Source organism: Apostichopus japonicus, chromosome 16 (genome assembly GCF_037975245.1).
Source record: "Apostichopus japonicus isolate 1M-3 chromosome 16, ASM3797524v1, whole genome shotgun sequence".
In the NCBI taxonomy this organism is placed as follows: Eukaryota; Metazoa; Echinodermata; class Holothuroidea; order Aspidochirotida; family Stichopodidae; genus Apostichopus; species Apostichopus japonicus.
The window spans coordinates 17,325,719-17,342,016 of NC_092576.1; the positions used below are offsets into that span (position 1 = coordinate 17,325,719).

The 16,298-nt window shown below is 38.1% G+C and overlaps 1 protein-coding gene across 5 annotated transcripts in view; it reads left to right on the forward strand.

Annotated features, from left to right (window-relative positions):
• LOC139983801 (kinesin-like protein KIF21A) overlaps positions 1-16,298 on the forward strand; it is a 90,067-nt gene that overhangs the window by 34,807 nt on the left and 38,962 nt on the right. For all 5 annotated transcript variants that reach the window (XM_071997581.1, XM_071997577.1, XM_071997576.1 and 2 more), the window contains 9 exons: positions 1,703-1,818; positions 2,702-2,897; positions 3,909-4,101; positions 5,294-5,369; positions 7,373-7,513; positions 8,574-8,702; positions 9,625-9,857; positions 11,803-11,997; positions 14,245-14,447. In XM_071997581.1, the coding sequence (XP_071853682.1) occupies positions 1,703-1,818; positions 2,702-2,897; positions 3,909-4,101; positions 5,294-5,369; positions 7,373-7,513; positions 8,574-8,702; positions 9,625-9,857; positions 11,803-11,997; positions 14,245-14,447 (1,482 nt within the window). The remainder of the gene's footprint in view (positions 1-1,702; positions 1,819-2,701; positions 2,898-3,908; positions 4,102-5,293; positions 5,370-7,372; positions 7,514-8,573; positions 8,703-9,624; positions 9,858-11,802; positions 11,998-14,244; positions 14,448-16,298) is intronic.

A 16,298-nucleotide genomic window follows, 5' to 3' on the forward strand; every position in this document is an offset into this window, starting at 1 on the left:
TGGTTAATTCTGCTACCTTTCACTGAATTTATTGTCGTGAGGTGAGCTGTATACATGTGTGTTGTCTGTTGGCTTAAAATGCATTTGCTATGATGTTATATTATGTGGTAGGTTCTGAATTGGGTTTTTGTGTGGAACATTTACTTTGTAAAGTGACTATCCAAGAATAGTCACAACTATTTGTCCTATTTATAGTACAGAAAAATGGGTGAGGGGAGGGAATTTTGTTGCAAAATTGACACCCCCCCACTTCTAAAAAGGTCCCTCCCCCTTTCTCCCCAGACAAACAAGAAAGAGAGAACACAAGAAAAGAAAGAAAGAAGGAAAAACTAGAATTAAATAAAAACAAAAACTTGGCCCTTTTCAAAGTGAAGGAGAAGGACATGCAGCATTTTTGGATGTGTGTTCAATAAGTGTTTATTTCTGTTGAGGGAATTCTTGTTGTTTCACAGTTTTTACCTGAATTAAGGTAACTTCAAAAAGTGATATGCATTTGATAGTTATTATCACACTCTGGAAAGCAGTGCTTCTGCACTGAGCAGGACTACCCTCATTTAAGATGACAATAATAATACTAATAAAAAAATAAAAAAAACTCTCCTATATCAAATTAAATGTTTTGTGTATGATTATGGTCATGTGCAACTGTCAACATTCTCTCCCCTTGAGTAAACCCAACGTTCATGATGTAATGATAGGAGAATTGTTGCCGAATGTGTTGAATAATTTCTGATTGGAATTGAAAGTCAAGCCCCCCCCCTTCTCTCCCTCCTTCCCCTCCGCTCCACAGAGAATGTCTCTCTAGATAAGGGAGTTGGTCACATGATTAAGAATACAACAATGGGAAACTGACGTTTTTTGGTAAATATGGTGGTACACTTAGTAAAATTTGGCAACAATGTCTTACCTCTTTTCTTATGCAAATAAGGTAAACCTAAATGTTTATCATTCATTATGATGGCTCAGTTGTTGGGAGAAAAGGCTAAGGTTAACCCTGCTAGCTATTCCTGTAACTTGGCTTTGATAAGAAACAGAAAAGTAAAGATAGCAAATTTCTGTTGACAATCTTTCAACCATCGAGCATAGTACTCAGTAGTGTGTCTTTTTCTTGTTTGTTAGGGTTGTCTTCATTAATAATAATAACAAGAATAATGATTAATGTGTCTTTCCTGGTCTTTTATATTTGTCAATAATATTTTGTCTTTCCTGGTCTGTGATATAATTAAAATAATTTGTCTTTTTCTGATCTGTTATATTTGTCAATAATAATATGTCTTTGCCTGGGTCTGTTATAGATTTGTCAATAACAATGTGTCTTTTCCTGGTCTGTTGTGGATGACATAAATATTAATAACAATAATAATAATAATAATAATATCTTTTCCTGGTCTGTTGTGGATGACATAAATAATAATAATAATAATAATAATAATAATAATATCTTTTCCTGGTCTGTTGTGGATGACATAAATAATAATAATAATAATAATAATAATAATATCTTTTCCTGGTCTGTTGTGGATGACATAAATAATAATAATAATAATAATAATATGTCTTTTCCTGGTCTGTTGTGGATGTCATAAATAATAACAATAATAATAATATTGTATTCTTTTCTCCATCTGACTTCATGTTGTCATTAATATCATGTCTGCAGGTCGCTGTCATGTTATCAGTCGTTAACCTTTCTCCCCCACAGCTTGCTCTGGGCAATGTTATCAGCGCCCTAGGCGATCCAACCAAGAGGGCCACTCATGTTCCTTACAGGGACTCCAAGCTGACGAGACTTCTGCAAGACTCCTTGGGGGGAAATAGGTAAAAGCGTCGCCTTCGACCTAATTTTGGTTTGAATTGTGTACGAGTACAGGAGATTGATTATGAGTACAAGTAGAGTTATTTGTATGGGTACAAGTAGAGTTCTTTGTATGAGTACAAGAAGAGAGTTCTTTGTATGAGTACAAGTAGAGCTCTGTGTATGAGAACAAGTAGAGTTCTGTGTAGGAGTACAAGTAGAGTTCTTCGTATGAGTACAAATAGAGTTCTTTGCATTACAAGTAGAGCTCTTTGTATGAGTACAAGTAGAGTTCTGTGTAGGAGTACAGGTAGAGTTCTTCTAATGAGTACAAATAGAGTTCTATGTATTACAAGTAGAGTTATTTGTATGTATACAAGTAGATTTCTTTGTAAGAGTACAAGTAAAGTTCTTTGTATGAGTACAAGTAGATTTCTTTGTAAGAGTACAAGTAAAGTTATTTGTATGAGTACAAGTAGAGTTCTTTGTAAGAGTACAAGTAGAGTTCTGTGTATGAGTACAAGTAGAGTTCTTTGTAAGAGTTTAAGTAGAGTTCTTCAATGAGTACAAGTAGAGTTCTTTGTATTACAAGTAGAGTGATGTGTATGAGTACAAGTAGAGTTCTAATGAGTACAAATATAGTTCTTTGTATTACAAGTAGAGTTATTTGTATGGGTACAAGTAGAGTTCTTCGTACGAGTACAAATAGAGTTCTTTGTATGAGTGCTCTAAGCACCAGTAATGAGGTAATTAGTAACTTTTTACTAGCATTTATGCTCCTATACAAAATGACATGACAGAAAGTTTGCTCGAGTAGGAGGCAAAAGTGCATTTGTTATTTGAAAATGTTAACTTATGAAGCCTGAAGAGACCTGATTGAATTTCGTCGCTCTTTTCCATCAACAGTCGTACCTTAATGATTGCCTGCTGTTCGCCCTCCGATCAGGACTTCATGGAGACGCTCAACACCATGAGATACGCCAACCGTGCACGAAACATCAAGAACATTGTGATCGCTAACCAGGACAAGACCAGCCGACAACTGGCAGCTTTGAGACAAGAGATACGATTACTCCAAGAAGAACTGATAGAGTACAAACAGGTATGAACAGTTGGTACTCAGCTGCAAGACATCACAATCAGTAATTACTCTATGTTATAATACTTCAAGAAGAACTGATAGAATACAAACAGGTATGAACAGTTGGTACTCAGCTGCAAGACATCACAATCAGTAATTACTCTATGTTATAATACTTCAAGAAGAACTGATAGAATACAAACAGGTATGAACAGTTGGTACTTAGCTGCAAGACATCACAATCAGTAATTACTCTATGTTATTATACTATAAGAAGAACTGATAGAGTACAAACAGGTATGAACAGTTGGTACTTAGCTGCAAGACATCACCATCAGTAATTACTCTACTTTATTATACTATAAGAAGAACTGATAGAGTACAAACAGGTATGAACAGTTGGTACTTAGCTGCAAGACATCACAATCAGTAATTACTCTATGTTATTATACTCCAAAAAGAACTGATGGGGTACAAACAGGTATGAACAGTTGGTACTCAGCTGCAAGACATCACATGGTCAGTAATTACTCTATGTTATTATACTCCAAGAAGAACTGATAGAGTACAAACAGGTAGGAACAGTTGGTACTTAGCTGCAAGACATCACAATCAGTAATTACTCTACTTAATTATACTATAAGAAGAACTGATGGGGTACAAACAGGTATGAACAGTTGGTACTTAGCTGCAAGACATCACATGGTCAGTAATTACTCTATGTTATTATACTCCAAGAAGAACTGATAGAGTACAAACAGGTAGGAACAGTTGGTACTTAGCTGCAAGACATCACCATCAGTAATTACTCTACTTTATTATACTCCAAGAAGAAATGTTGGAGTACAACAGGTTTTATTATTATATGCATAGCCAAAAAAGCAATGCTGTATCTATGAAATGCGTTTGTTGAAAACCATGCAAGTGTGTATGATTTACGTAACAAACACAGTGGATCCTTAATAATCATTCAATGTTTAATCAGTGTCAGTACAAAGCTAATCCATTCTTTACTGTCTGGCGTCTCTCCAGGGTAAGAGATCGATGGGTGCGGACGGCGTCGAGGAGGTGAACGACCTTTTCCACGAGAACACCATGCTGCAGACAGAATCTACTAGGATGAGGCAGAGGATAAAGGCCATGCAGGAAACAATAGATGCTCAGTCAGAGAGAATAGCCATCCTACTGACACAGCAGGCTAGGCTGGGACTGGATAAAGATGAAGGTGAGTAGTAATAGAATACTGCAGGCTAGGCTGGGACTGGATAATGATGAAGGTTAGTAGTTATAGTACTTACACAGCAGGCTAGGCTGGGACTGGATAAAGATGAAGGTGAGTAGTAATAGAATACTGCAGGCTAGGCTGGGACTGGATAATGATGAAGGTGAGTAGTAATAGAATACAGTAGGCTAGGACTGGATAAAGATGAAGGTGAGTAGTAATAGAACACAGCAGGCTAGGCTGGGACTGGATAAAGATGAAGGTGAGTAGTAATAGAAATACAGTAGGCTAGGCTGGGACTGGATAATGATGAAGGTGAGTAGTAATAGAATACAGTAGGATAGGCTGGGACTGGAGTAAGATGAAGGTGAGTAGTAATAGAAATACAGTAGGCTAGGCTGGGACTGGATAAAGATGAAGGTGAGTAGTAATAGTACTTACACAGTAGGCTAGGGTGGGACTGGATAAAGATGAAGGCGAGTAGTAATAGAATACAGTAGGCTAGGCTGGGACTGGATGAAGATGAAGGTGAGTAGTAATAGAACTTACACAGTAGGCTAGGCTGGGACTGGATAAAGATGAAGGCGAGTAGTAATAGAATACTGCAGGCTATGTTGGGACTGGATATTGATGAAAGTTAGTAGTTATAGTACTTACACAGCAGGCTAGGCTGGGAATGGATAATGATGAATGTTAGTAGTAACAGGGGGTCTATGGGGTGGAGATAAACTCCCCCCCACCTTGTTTGAGAAAGTTTTATATGATTAAGGGTGCTTAGCTGCAAAATTGTGTTATATTTTGCAAATTTTGAAGGAAATTTGGTCGAGATTTCTTACCTTACTGCAAATATCTGCAAGTACCTTTTTCTGCTGAAATTTTTTTGATAACCCACCAGATTGTTATTTGTTACCCTATTTCCAGCTAGAAAAATGAGAAAGTTAACGTTTTTGATGAAATGGTGTGAAATCCTTAGGGATACTGATGTCGAGTATGCACAATTTTGTTGTAATTTATGGTATCAAGTTAATTCCTGGGGTGACTTTTCAAATTATATGAAACTGTCAAACATAACCATTTTCAAACCCCAAAAGGGAAGTGAAACAAAAGTGTAAATAGGTACAAAAGAGGGTCAGTCACCATGAAAATTCTGATGCGGTATTAAATTTTGTTTTTGGGTTTCATTTCCTTTATACAGGAAATGAGAAAGGAGACGATGACAGCAACCTTACTAACATGATGCAGGGATACATCGTAGAGATTGAAAACCTCAGGTTAGTGGCTGGGCAGCTGGGGGGCTGGGGGGCTGGGGGGGGGACTGGTGGGGCTTTTATTTTTGGGAAGTCTCATTTGACAGCAACCTTACTAACATGATGCAGGGATACATCGTAGAGATTGAAAACCTCAGGTTAGTGGCTGGGTGGCTGGGGGGGCTGGGGGGCTGATGGGGCTGGGGGGCTTTTAGATTTGTTAGGTCTCATTTGACAGTAACCTTACTAACATGATGCAGGGATACATCGTAGAGATTGAAAACCTCAGGTTAGTGGCTGGGTGGGTGGGGGATGGCTGGATGGGGGCTGGGGGGCTTTTAGATTTGTTAGGTCTCATTTGACAGCAACCTTACTAACATGATGCAGGGATACATCGTAGAGATTGAAAACCTCAGGTTAGTGGCTGGGGGGGGGGGCTTTTATATTTGTTAGTTCTCATTTGCGTCATTATGAAAGGAATGTGTAAAAGTAAGTGGCCTGACTTTTCGATCCTAGCAGGATCTTCTTCAAAGGCTAAATGTCATTTAGGATGTCTGCCAGGATCGAAACGTCAGGCCAACTTACTCTTGGCTCTCTAGTGGATAAGCAGTTTGCTAACAGATTTATTTTGATTGTGAAAGGAAGTTAGACTTGGAGAAAATCATGACATGTTTTTGAAACTTGAAGTATGATTACAACAGCATGAGTACCTGTATAATTCCCTTTGGTGTGTGTACCAGTATAATTCCTCTTGGTGTGAGTACAAGTATAATTCCCCTTGGTGTGGGTAAAAGTATAATTCTCATTGCTGTGTGTACCAGTATAATTCTCATTGGTGTGAGTACAAGTATAATTCCTCTTGGTGTGAGTACAAGTATAATTCTCCTTAATGTGAGTAAAGTATATAATTCTCCTTAATGTGAGTAAAGTATAATTCCCCTGGGTGTGAGTACAAGTATAACTCCCCCTTGGTGTGAGTAAAAGTATAATTCTCCTTAATGTGGGTACAAGTATAATTCTTATTGGTGTGAGTACAAGTGTATAATTCGCCTTGGTGTGAGTACAAGTATAACTCCTCTTGGTGTGAGTACAAGTATAATTCCTCTTGGTGTGAGTACCTGTATAATTCCCCTTGGTGTGAGTACAAGTATAACTCCTCTTGGTGTGAGTACAAGTATAATTCCTCTTGGTGTGAGTACAAGTATAATTCTCATTGGTGTGAGTACAAGTATAATTCTCATTGGTGTGTGTACAAGTATAACTCCCCCTTGGTGTGAGTACTAGTTTGAGTTACTTTAAGCAAGAGTACAAGTATAACTCTCCTTAATATGAGTACAAATATAATTCTCATTGGTGTGAGTACAAATATAACTCCCCCTTGGTGTGAGTACAAGTTTGAGTCACTAAGCAAGAGTACAAGTATAATTCTCCTTGGTGTTAGTACAAGTATAATTCTCCTTAGTGTGAGTACTAGTATATTTCTCATTGGTGTTAGTACCAGTATATTTCTCATTGGTGTGAGTACCAGTATATTTCTCATTGGTGTTAGTACCAGTATATTTCTCATTGGTGTTAGTACCAGTATATTTCTCATTGGTGTTAGTACCAGTATATTTCTCATTGGTGTTAGTACCAGTATATTTCTCATTGGTGTTAGTACAAGTATAATTCTCCTTAGTGTGAGTACAAGTAGAATTCTCATTGGTGTATCCTGACAATAATGGCATGGTACTAATGTTGTTGTGTTATAGTTTAGAGTGAAACACAAATTAGCTGACAGAGTTTTTGCAGGTGATTAAACCCTCTTATATATGAAAATATGGTTTCTGTATTATCCTGTAGTATACAACTCAAACATTCATTCACATTAACTGTGACTAAACCACCCATTACATTTTGTGTGTGTTTTTTGAGTAATAGATTTCTAGTCCATATGTGCAACCATATTTATTAATTATACAAATATATATTAATTGACCATGTCTTGGTTTCATCTAACTTTCGACCATATATCGTCAACCTTTCAGAGCCAAACTTGTTGAAAGTGAAAGCATGAATTCATCGTTGAGGAAGAAGACTGCAGTCGATTCATCGCCTATCAGAGCATCTTCCAGGACCTCTGTTAGCCCCACCCACATTCCTCTTTCAGCACGTTCCGGTAGTTTTCAGTAAGTTTCCTTACCTTTTCCCAGTAAACAAATATGTTGTCAAGAAATATGTAGTAAGCGAATGTGTAGTAAGCAAAGATATAGTGAACAAATATGTAGTAAATAAAATATGTAGTAAGCAAAGATGTAGTGAACAAATATGTAGGGAACAAATATGTAGTAAATTAATATGTAGTAAGCAAATATGTAGTAAACAAATATGTAGTAAGCAAATATTCTATAAACAAATATGTAGTAAGCAAATATGTAGTAAGCAAATATGTAGTAAACAAATATGTAGTAAGCAAATATTCTATAAACAAATATGTAGTAAACAAATATGTAATAGACAAATATGTAGTAAACAAATATGTAGTAAGCAAATATGTAGTAGACAAATATGTAGTAAGAAAATATGTAGTAACCAAATATGTAGTAAACAAATATTCGGTAAATAAATGTGTAGTAAGCAAATATGTAGTAAACAAATATTCGGTAAATAAATGTGTAGTAAGCAAATATGTAGTAAACAAATATTCGGTAAATAAATGTGTAGTAAGCAAATATGTAGTGAACAAATTTGTAGTAAGTATTAATATGTAGTTAACAAATATGTAGTAAACAATTATGTAGTAAACAATGTACTTAGGCAAATATGTAGTCAACAAATATGTAGTAAACAAAAGCTGTAATGTTAGAAAATATGGAATACATCTCAAGGCAACAGCAACTGAATGTTTATTAGTTGGAACTTGCAGGGGTGGGTGGGAGTGGGGCGCGTGATAGGGGTAAGTTGAAGGATAGGATGAAGGAAGCTGATGTTATCTCGGCATTTAGTTTTCATACGGACTAGGTAGGCACTCACTTCAGTTTGCTTATTTTTTGTCAGTTGTTGAATAGTTAAGGGATCTGGCATTTCCATCTTATACTAGCAGGGTGTTCTTTGAAGAACACCCTGCTAGGATAAAATTGTCTCTCCCTGTAACTGTAAGATATAAATACCTACCTACACAGAACTGTTTGATAGTAGGTTAGCAGTCTGTTAACGGTCATTTTTTCTCCTTTTCGTTCTCTGTCACAGTTTTGATGACGGCGATTATGGTGATGATGTCAGAGTAGCCTCAGTGCTGTCAGAAGCTAAGAAGAACGTAGAACACGACCAGGATAAACTGACCGAGTACCAGGCTAAAAGGCAGAGTAGTAAAGACAGGTAAGCTAGTGATATCACTAGAACAAAGTCCAGCAGAGCAGGACCTAATATGAATAATCTACGAGTAGAAAGCAATCTCTACTTCATTTACAAGGGGTTAATATTTTTATATTTAAAAGGTAACTTAATCACTGACTGATCCAGGATTTTCGGAAGATTTGGGGGTGGGGGTGGGGGTGGGGGTGGGCGTGGGGGTGGAGTTGGGCTGACAGAACAAGTATTAGTCTAATACTGTAGTTAATACTGAAAACATTGTGCATAAGTTAAAATCATTTGAAAGTAATGAATACCAGTGCATGAACCATGCTAAGGTTTTTTTTTTTCACAGTTTACCTTTTCTTTGAAAGTAAATTAAATTATGTTTGTAGCCTAAATTTTAGTACCAAGAAATTTGCAAAAAGGGAGAGCCTAGGCCACCCCTTTGAACATGTCCCTGGTAATATTAAAAAAAGTTATTTACTCTTTTAAGAAAGAAAAAAAGTATGTCTGTAGCTAATTCTGAAGAAAATTGCACAAGATAGGGCATGTTTCCCCTCCCGAGATATGATAAAAACCAATTTTATAACTCATCTCATATTTGAGGGTATTTTCATTTGATATGTATTTAGATCCTCCTGCAAGCAGGAACTCGCGAAGAAGCCTCATTGGCTTATTAAAGCCGCAAGCCGACCAAAGTCAGTCTCTTAGATTCATATTTAACGTCCATGATTATGAATTGTCAATTGTCAACAACTCTGTAACTGGACGACATACATTAATCTTGGAGTGACTCGAACCGGGGACCTTATGATTGGAAGGCACCGGCATTAACCACTGAGCTAACACTTCTCAATATATAATATAATAAAGAAATGATATAGATATAATAAAGATATCATAAAATACCGTTCGTTACGTCGATCGTCGTCTCTTTCTCACCCAGCGATGAAGACTCCTCACTTTCAAAGGACGTCGAGACGTCCAACGAGGACGGAGCGGTATCGAACGTCGATGCGGAGGAGAAGGAGGGAGGGGAGGGCAGGACTGAGAGGAGAGAGGGAGATCATCCAGAGGCAGAGGTAGAGAGCGGGGAAACAGAGGAGGATGAAGATGATGAAGACGAAGATGAAGATAGTAGTAGCAGCAGCGGCTCTGAAGATGAAGATGAGGCAGACGGTGAGAATTTGGGTTTTATTTTTCAAGTCAGGACTAGGGGAGGGAGGGGGGAATCGGGATTATTAGGGGCAAGGCAATCTACAAGTGCAACTTATTCAGGGATGTGCCCAGGATTTCCTGAGTGTCAGGTATACTGATCGCCGTCCTGGGGGAGGGGTCTAAGGGGGGAGGGGGTGTCCCCCTTTGAGAAATTTTTCGATTTTTGAAGGTGCTCAGATGCCAAATGCTGAAACTTGTGTAGCTTTTTAAGCACAAACACAAGTAATACTTTTGTCAACAATTTACATTTTTGAATTTTTTTTTAGTGAAATATATTACGTACCTGGTAAAAGTCATTAGTTGGTTTCAAAGAGATTTTACAAGGGACTGATTGAGAGCTGTAAGTAATGTGTCTCGCATGCGTAACTGATGCATTGTTAGTCTGTATGATTTTGGCCTAGGCTAGGCCCAAATTATGTTGAATATATTGTTAGGAATGTCAGGAATTTGGGCGGGATTAACAATTTTTATGACAGTGCTGGGCGGTAATTTTTAGTGCTGGGCAGTGCCGCCCAACGTGGGCACATCCCTGTTATCGATTGCCTTGGAATTTCACAATGTAAATTTAGCTTCCAATAGGGCACAATCTGAAGGCAATTGTCAAATTTTGAAAGGGTGCAGAGAGGCATTGTAATTCCAACGTGTGTGAAAACATGTACAGACCTAACAAATAAGAAGGCATCACTTTGACCTCTTAAAGTTGGTCTATCTCCTCACTTCTTCGGATCTTTGAGGCGAATCAAATACACCATCCACGAACATTGATTTATTCCATTAGAACTGCTGAAAAGCTGGCAGATAATTGAGAATTGGAAAACTGTTTAAATGTGTCAAAGTCTGAAGTAAGGAACAAAACCTTTGAATCATCAGGTTAAAATTTAGTATGAGAAGGGACAGAGTAAGGAGAAGGGGGGGGGGGTATGGGAGGAAGGTTTGAAAAACTTTTACATTAGTTTATTATGATGTCCCTATCACCTAATAATTGACCCAAATAATTTCTGAAAAAAGTACCCCGCATCTCAGATATACCCACTATCCTCCTCTCTATATGTTCCTGTCCCTAATCCTCACCCAGAAAACCAAACCCACACAGGAAGAAAGCAAGCCTCCTCCCCCCCCCCAAAAAAAAAATGCTCAACCAATGGCAAGTACTTACTGTAGAAACATAAATGAAGTATTCTTTCTGTATTGCTTTTGCGACTTTTTAAAACACTGCACAGTTGATGCGTACTATCACCAGACAGTTGTCTCACTGCCCTCTTCTGCTTGACTAATTGCATGTCACACGCTATCCCAGCTACAATTAACGCTATAATTAGGACGAACTCTGCTATCTTTCAATCCAATTTCCTCTACTGGTGATCGATGCTCCTGTGTGTCCTGTTCCCAGGGATGTTCAGCAATTAAAGTTTTTGGTTTTCTAACAAATTTCAATGATTTTTACCAGGTAGCTTACAGTGTAAATTTATCAGCAGGTCATCATGGGAACTGATTTTTTTATCTCTGGGATGTCTCTATTTATCTTTCAATTACCTCTGTTAGTGTTAACTGTAGAGAGTGTGGTCGTTTTGTCTGTACTGTCAAATTAAGGAGGTGATATGATGGAATTTCTGTGACCTAACAAGGTTAAAGACTTAATGGATATGCGAAATTAATTCTTTGAAAGAGGGAAACAGTCGATGGTTAAACTGCAAAGGAAGTGGTTTGTGATTGGCGTTATTAACGAAATATCCTGGAGATGGCTGTTGAAAGTCAGGTGCCTGTGAAAGGGCAAGTGAAACGATATGTCCACCCACCTGTGGTGAACTCTGGTCCCTGGGGCTAGATTTTATTAAAGATGTAAATATTTTTAGATGTAGGAAGGAAAAAAAAAACAATCTTGACTTGATTTGGCTGGTTTTTTCAGGTGAAACGAAGTTGCAAGAAGAACTGGCCGAGATCGCCTGTGAGATCAACATAAAACAGAGGCTGATCGAAGAATTGGAGACCAGCCAACGGAGGTTACAGACCATGAAAGCTCATTACGAAGAAAAGCTGGAATCGTTACATTATAGGATCAAAGAAACAGAGAACGAAAGAGATAAAGTACTGGCAAACTTAGGTATGTATCAAGTATCGGTCGAGTAAAGTGATGACTTAGGTATGTATGAAGTATTGGTTGAGTGAAGTGATGACTTAGGTATGTATGAAGTATCGGTTGAGTGATTACTTAGGTATGTATGAAGTATCAGTTGAGTGAACTGAAAAGTAAGGTATGTATGAAGTATCGGTTAAGTGAAAAGATGACTTAGGTATGTTTGAAGTATTGGTTGAGTGAAGTGATGACTTAGGTATGTATGAAGTACCGGTTGAGTGATAACTTAGGTATGTAAGAAGATTGGTTGAGTGAAGTGATGACTTAGGTGTGTATGAAGTATCGGTTGAGTGATAACTTAGGTACGCATGAAGTATTGGTTGAGTGAAGGGATGACTTAGGTATGTATGAAGTATTCGTTGAGTGATAACTTAGGTATGTATGAAGTATCGGTTGAGTGAAGTGAAAACTTGTGTATGAATGAAGTATCAGTTGAGTGAAGTGATAACTTGTGTATTTATGAAGTATCGGTTGAGTGATAACTTAGGTATGTATGAAGTATCGGTTGAGTGATAACTTAGGTATGTATGAAGTATCGGTTGAGTGATGACTTAGGTATGTATGAGGTATCTGTTGAGGAAGTGATGACTTAGGTATGTATGAAGTATGGGTTGGGTGAAGTGATGACTTAGGTATGTATGGAGTAATGGTTGAGTGAAGTGATGAATTAGGTATGTAGTATCGGTTGAGTGAAGTGAAAACTTAGGTATGAATAGGGTATATATGTGCGTGCGTGCGTGCGTATGTATGTAGGAAGTATCGGTTGAGTGATGACTTAGGTATGTATGAGGTATCTGTTGAGGAAGTGATGACCTAGGTATGTATGAAGTATGGGTTGGGTGAAGTGATGACTTAGGTATGTATGGAGTAATGGTTGAGTGAAGTGATGAATTAGGTATGTATGTAGTATTGGTTGAGTGAAGTGAAAACTTAGGTATGAATAGGGTATATATGTGCGTGCGTGCGTGCGTATGTATGTAGGAAGTATCGGTTGAGTGATGACTTAGGTATGTATGAGGTATCTGTTGAGGAAGTGATGACTTAGGTATGTATGAAGTATGGGTTGGGTGAAGTGATGACTTAGGTATGTATGGAGTAATGGTTGAGTGAAGTGATGAATTAGGTATGTATGTAGTATTGGTTGAGTGAAGTGAAAACTTAGGTATGAATAGGGTATATATGTGCGTGCGTGCGTGCGTATGTATGTAGGAAGTAGCGCTTTGACTTAAAAAGTGAGCTAGCTATAGCTCTTAAAACCTTGTGTATAATACCACATGTTAGTTAATGTGAGATAAATTACTGACAAACTTAGGTATGTATGTAGTAACGGTTAAGTGAAGTGAAACATGTGAAAGGGTGTGTGCATGCATGCGTGCGTTTGTAATATCAGTGGACTTATCAGTATCAGTGGCAGTATCAGTGGTGTGCTGAAACACTGGGAAACTAACGAGTGTGTAAAGTGTCGGTTCATGTAAGTGTGATGTAGGACTGGTACATATACTTATGTATGCAGTATCAGTGAACTCAGACTGGCAAACTAAGAAGTGTGTAAAGTGTCAGTTCATGTAAGTGTGATGTAGGACTGGTACATATACTTATGTATGCAGTATCAGTGAACTCAGACTGGCAAACTAAGAAGTGTGTAAAGTGTCAGTTCATGTAAGTGCGATGTAGGACTGGTACATATACTTATGTATGCAGTATCAGTGAACTCAGACTGGCAAACTAAGAAGTGTGTAAAGTGTCAGTTCATGTAAGTGCGATGTAGGACTGGTACATATAGTTATGTATGCAGTATCAGTGTACTTAAGGTTATTATGTTTATTATTATTATTATTTTTGTTATTACTCTCAAACTTTAATGCTTAATTGTTATTGAAAATAATGATTTTGCAAATTTGGGTATGATCTGTCTGTTGCCTGGGAAAAAAAGATAGAAAGGTTTTTGGCAGATTTGGACATTGCTGGACACTGCTGAACACTGTTGAGTAATGCTAAAGATTTGTTGGACAACACTGGACATTTTTGGACACAGTTGGAGAGATTGTTGGATACTACTGGACACTTAGCGAACCATCATCGATTTTTTACTTGCTATCGTAATTACCGAAAAAACACAAAACTAAGTTCCTCATTCTTTTCCCCTGTCTCCCTCAAACTCATTATGTAGGACTGTCATGTAGCATATCTCTCTTGACTCTCTTTTGCAAACAGGATCGATGGCAGAATCGAGGACCAAAGAGAAAGCAGAAAAGATCAAGGGAGAGTTCGAGATCAAACTGAAGAAATTAACGGCTGAGAAATCCAGGTTACAGAAGGCATCGAAGGAGCACACCAAACTGATGAGAGATAAATCACAACACGAGAGGCAGATGAGGTCACTGCAGACGGATCTGGGCAGGATGAAAGAGACGAGGGTAAGGGCATCAATTAATCAGAGGATGGTGCGATGAGCGCGGCTTCCTCTCCTTATTCAGATACACTCAAACCGAAACCATTCTGCTAGAATGTTTCATACGACTTTACAACTTAACCCTGGTCATTGGTAACTTGTCACAAATACACACCAAAGTGTGCACAATCATTCAAACAATCTCTCCTGGGGCACCACAGTGCACCACTGCCACATGTCCCCTGGGGTAATACTAATAATAATAATTAACAGTTCTTATATAGCAGAACTTACAATAAAGTCTCGCCACGCTGTACTTAACCCTGGTCATTGGTAACTTGTCACACCTCCACACCAAAGTGTGCACAATTCAATCAATCTCTCCTGGGGCACCACAGTGCACCACAGCCACGTGTCCCCCGGGGGGACTTCCCATAGAGTGCAGCCACAAACCGGCACACGCAACTATATTTACAAGTCACCTCGCAAGTCCCGATATATACACCTGGGTGAAGAGAGGCAATGGAGATAAAGTGCCTTGCCCAAGGACACACGCAATGATCTGGCCAGGGCTTGAACCTGTAATCCTTAGATCACAAGTCCACTGCCTTAACCACTTGACCACAACGCCCCCCATAGGGTAAGTGCGTCAATTCGTCAGAGGATGATATGATGAGCGAGGCTTCCCCTCCCTTATCAGATACACTTAAACCGAAACCAGTCTGCTGGAATGTGTCCTTAAAGGCATTGAAGACTCGCCCCAAAGCACGTGCCGCCCTGTGAAAAGTTAACTTTTCGCTGCTTGCAAGTGAAGTTTTTTTTATTATTGCTACAAAATGCAGACAGTAATGAAACGTGATACCTTGTTATCTTTTATCTGGACCTGAGATCAGGGAGTTCCATACCAACTCCCTGCTGAGATATCCATCGCTGCTCTTTTCACTGTGTTATGGGTATTGACTGTAGCTGCATGTATTGACTGTACACTAGTGTCTAATTTCCGACGGTAGCAAGCTGTGTGTGTGTATTTTCTGGGATCGATGGTGGTGTCTAACACTTCTGTTACACCTCAGTCGAAACTAGGTCAAATTACCGGCATGAGACGTTTCTTTGTGCGCGAGTCTTCACACCGTTACAAAAAGAGACGTAAAATCATATTGTCATCTTTAGTTTTATGTGTGATAGAGATCACAATGATGAACAACTTCCCCAAAGAGCTGGGATTAAAACAATCTTTAGGCAGTTGGGAGATGTCACAGGTTTTGATGTTCTTATATTCACAAGGCTGAAAGACTTGAACAAGTCTAAAAATGATATCCTAAAGCCAAATATGCTTGTACTTTTGAATGGATTCATTGGTTATTAATCATAACCTGTATTTCCTGTAGAAAGGGGATGGGTTTTGGAAAGCTGAATCTAAACCCACATTCACCAGACATTTGAAAAAGGAATTAATTAACTTGTACTAGTATTATATAATCTATTCAGGTATCCATCTCAGCATCATTAGATTATTATTACTTTATATTTAATCCTTATGTATATACTGTATTGTTTATATTTGTACATTTTTTTTTCTTTACTTCCAGGGAGTCTCCTACTTTGTTAAGTCTTTTTAAGACTCTATATGAGACTTCCTTTCCCATTGTACACAATTGGCGATAAAACAAATAAATGAGTTAAAGTATAGTACAGCTCTTGAAATGACAGTTTACTAGCACTGGGTTTTGACTTCCTCAAAATTGTTTACATTAACCTTAAACTTGTTAGAAAACACAGTCATTTCTCATATGCAAGTTACACATAGGTCATATTTGGTAACATTGTATAGTGTTTTGTAACATCCGTTGAGCTTCTTCTCCCATTAGGACTATTT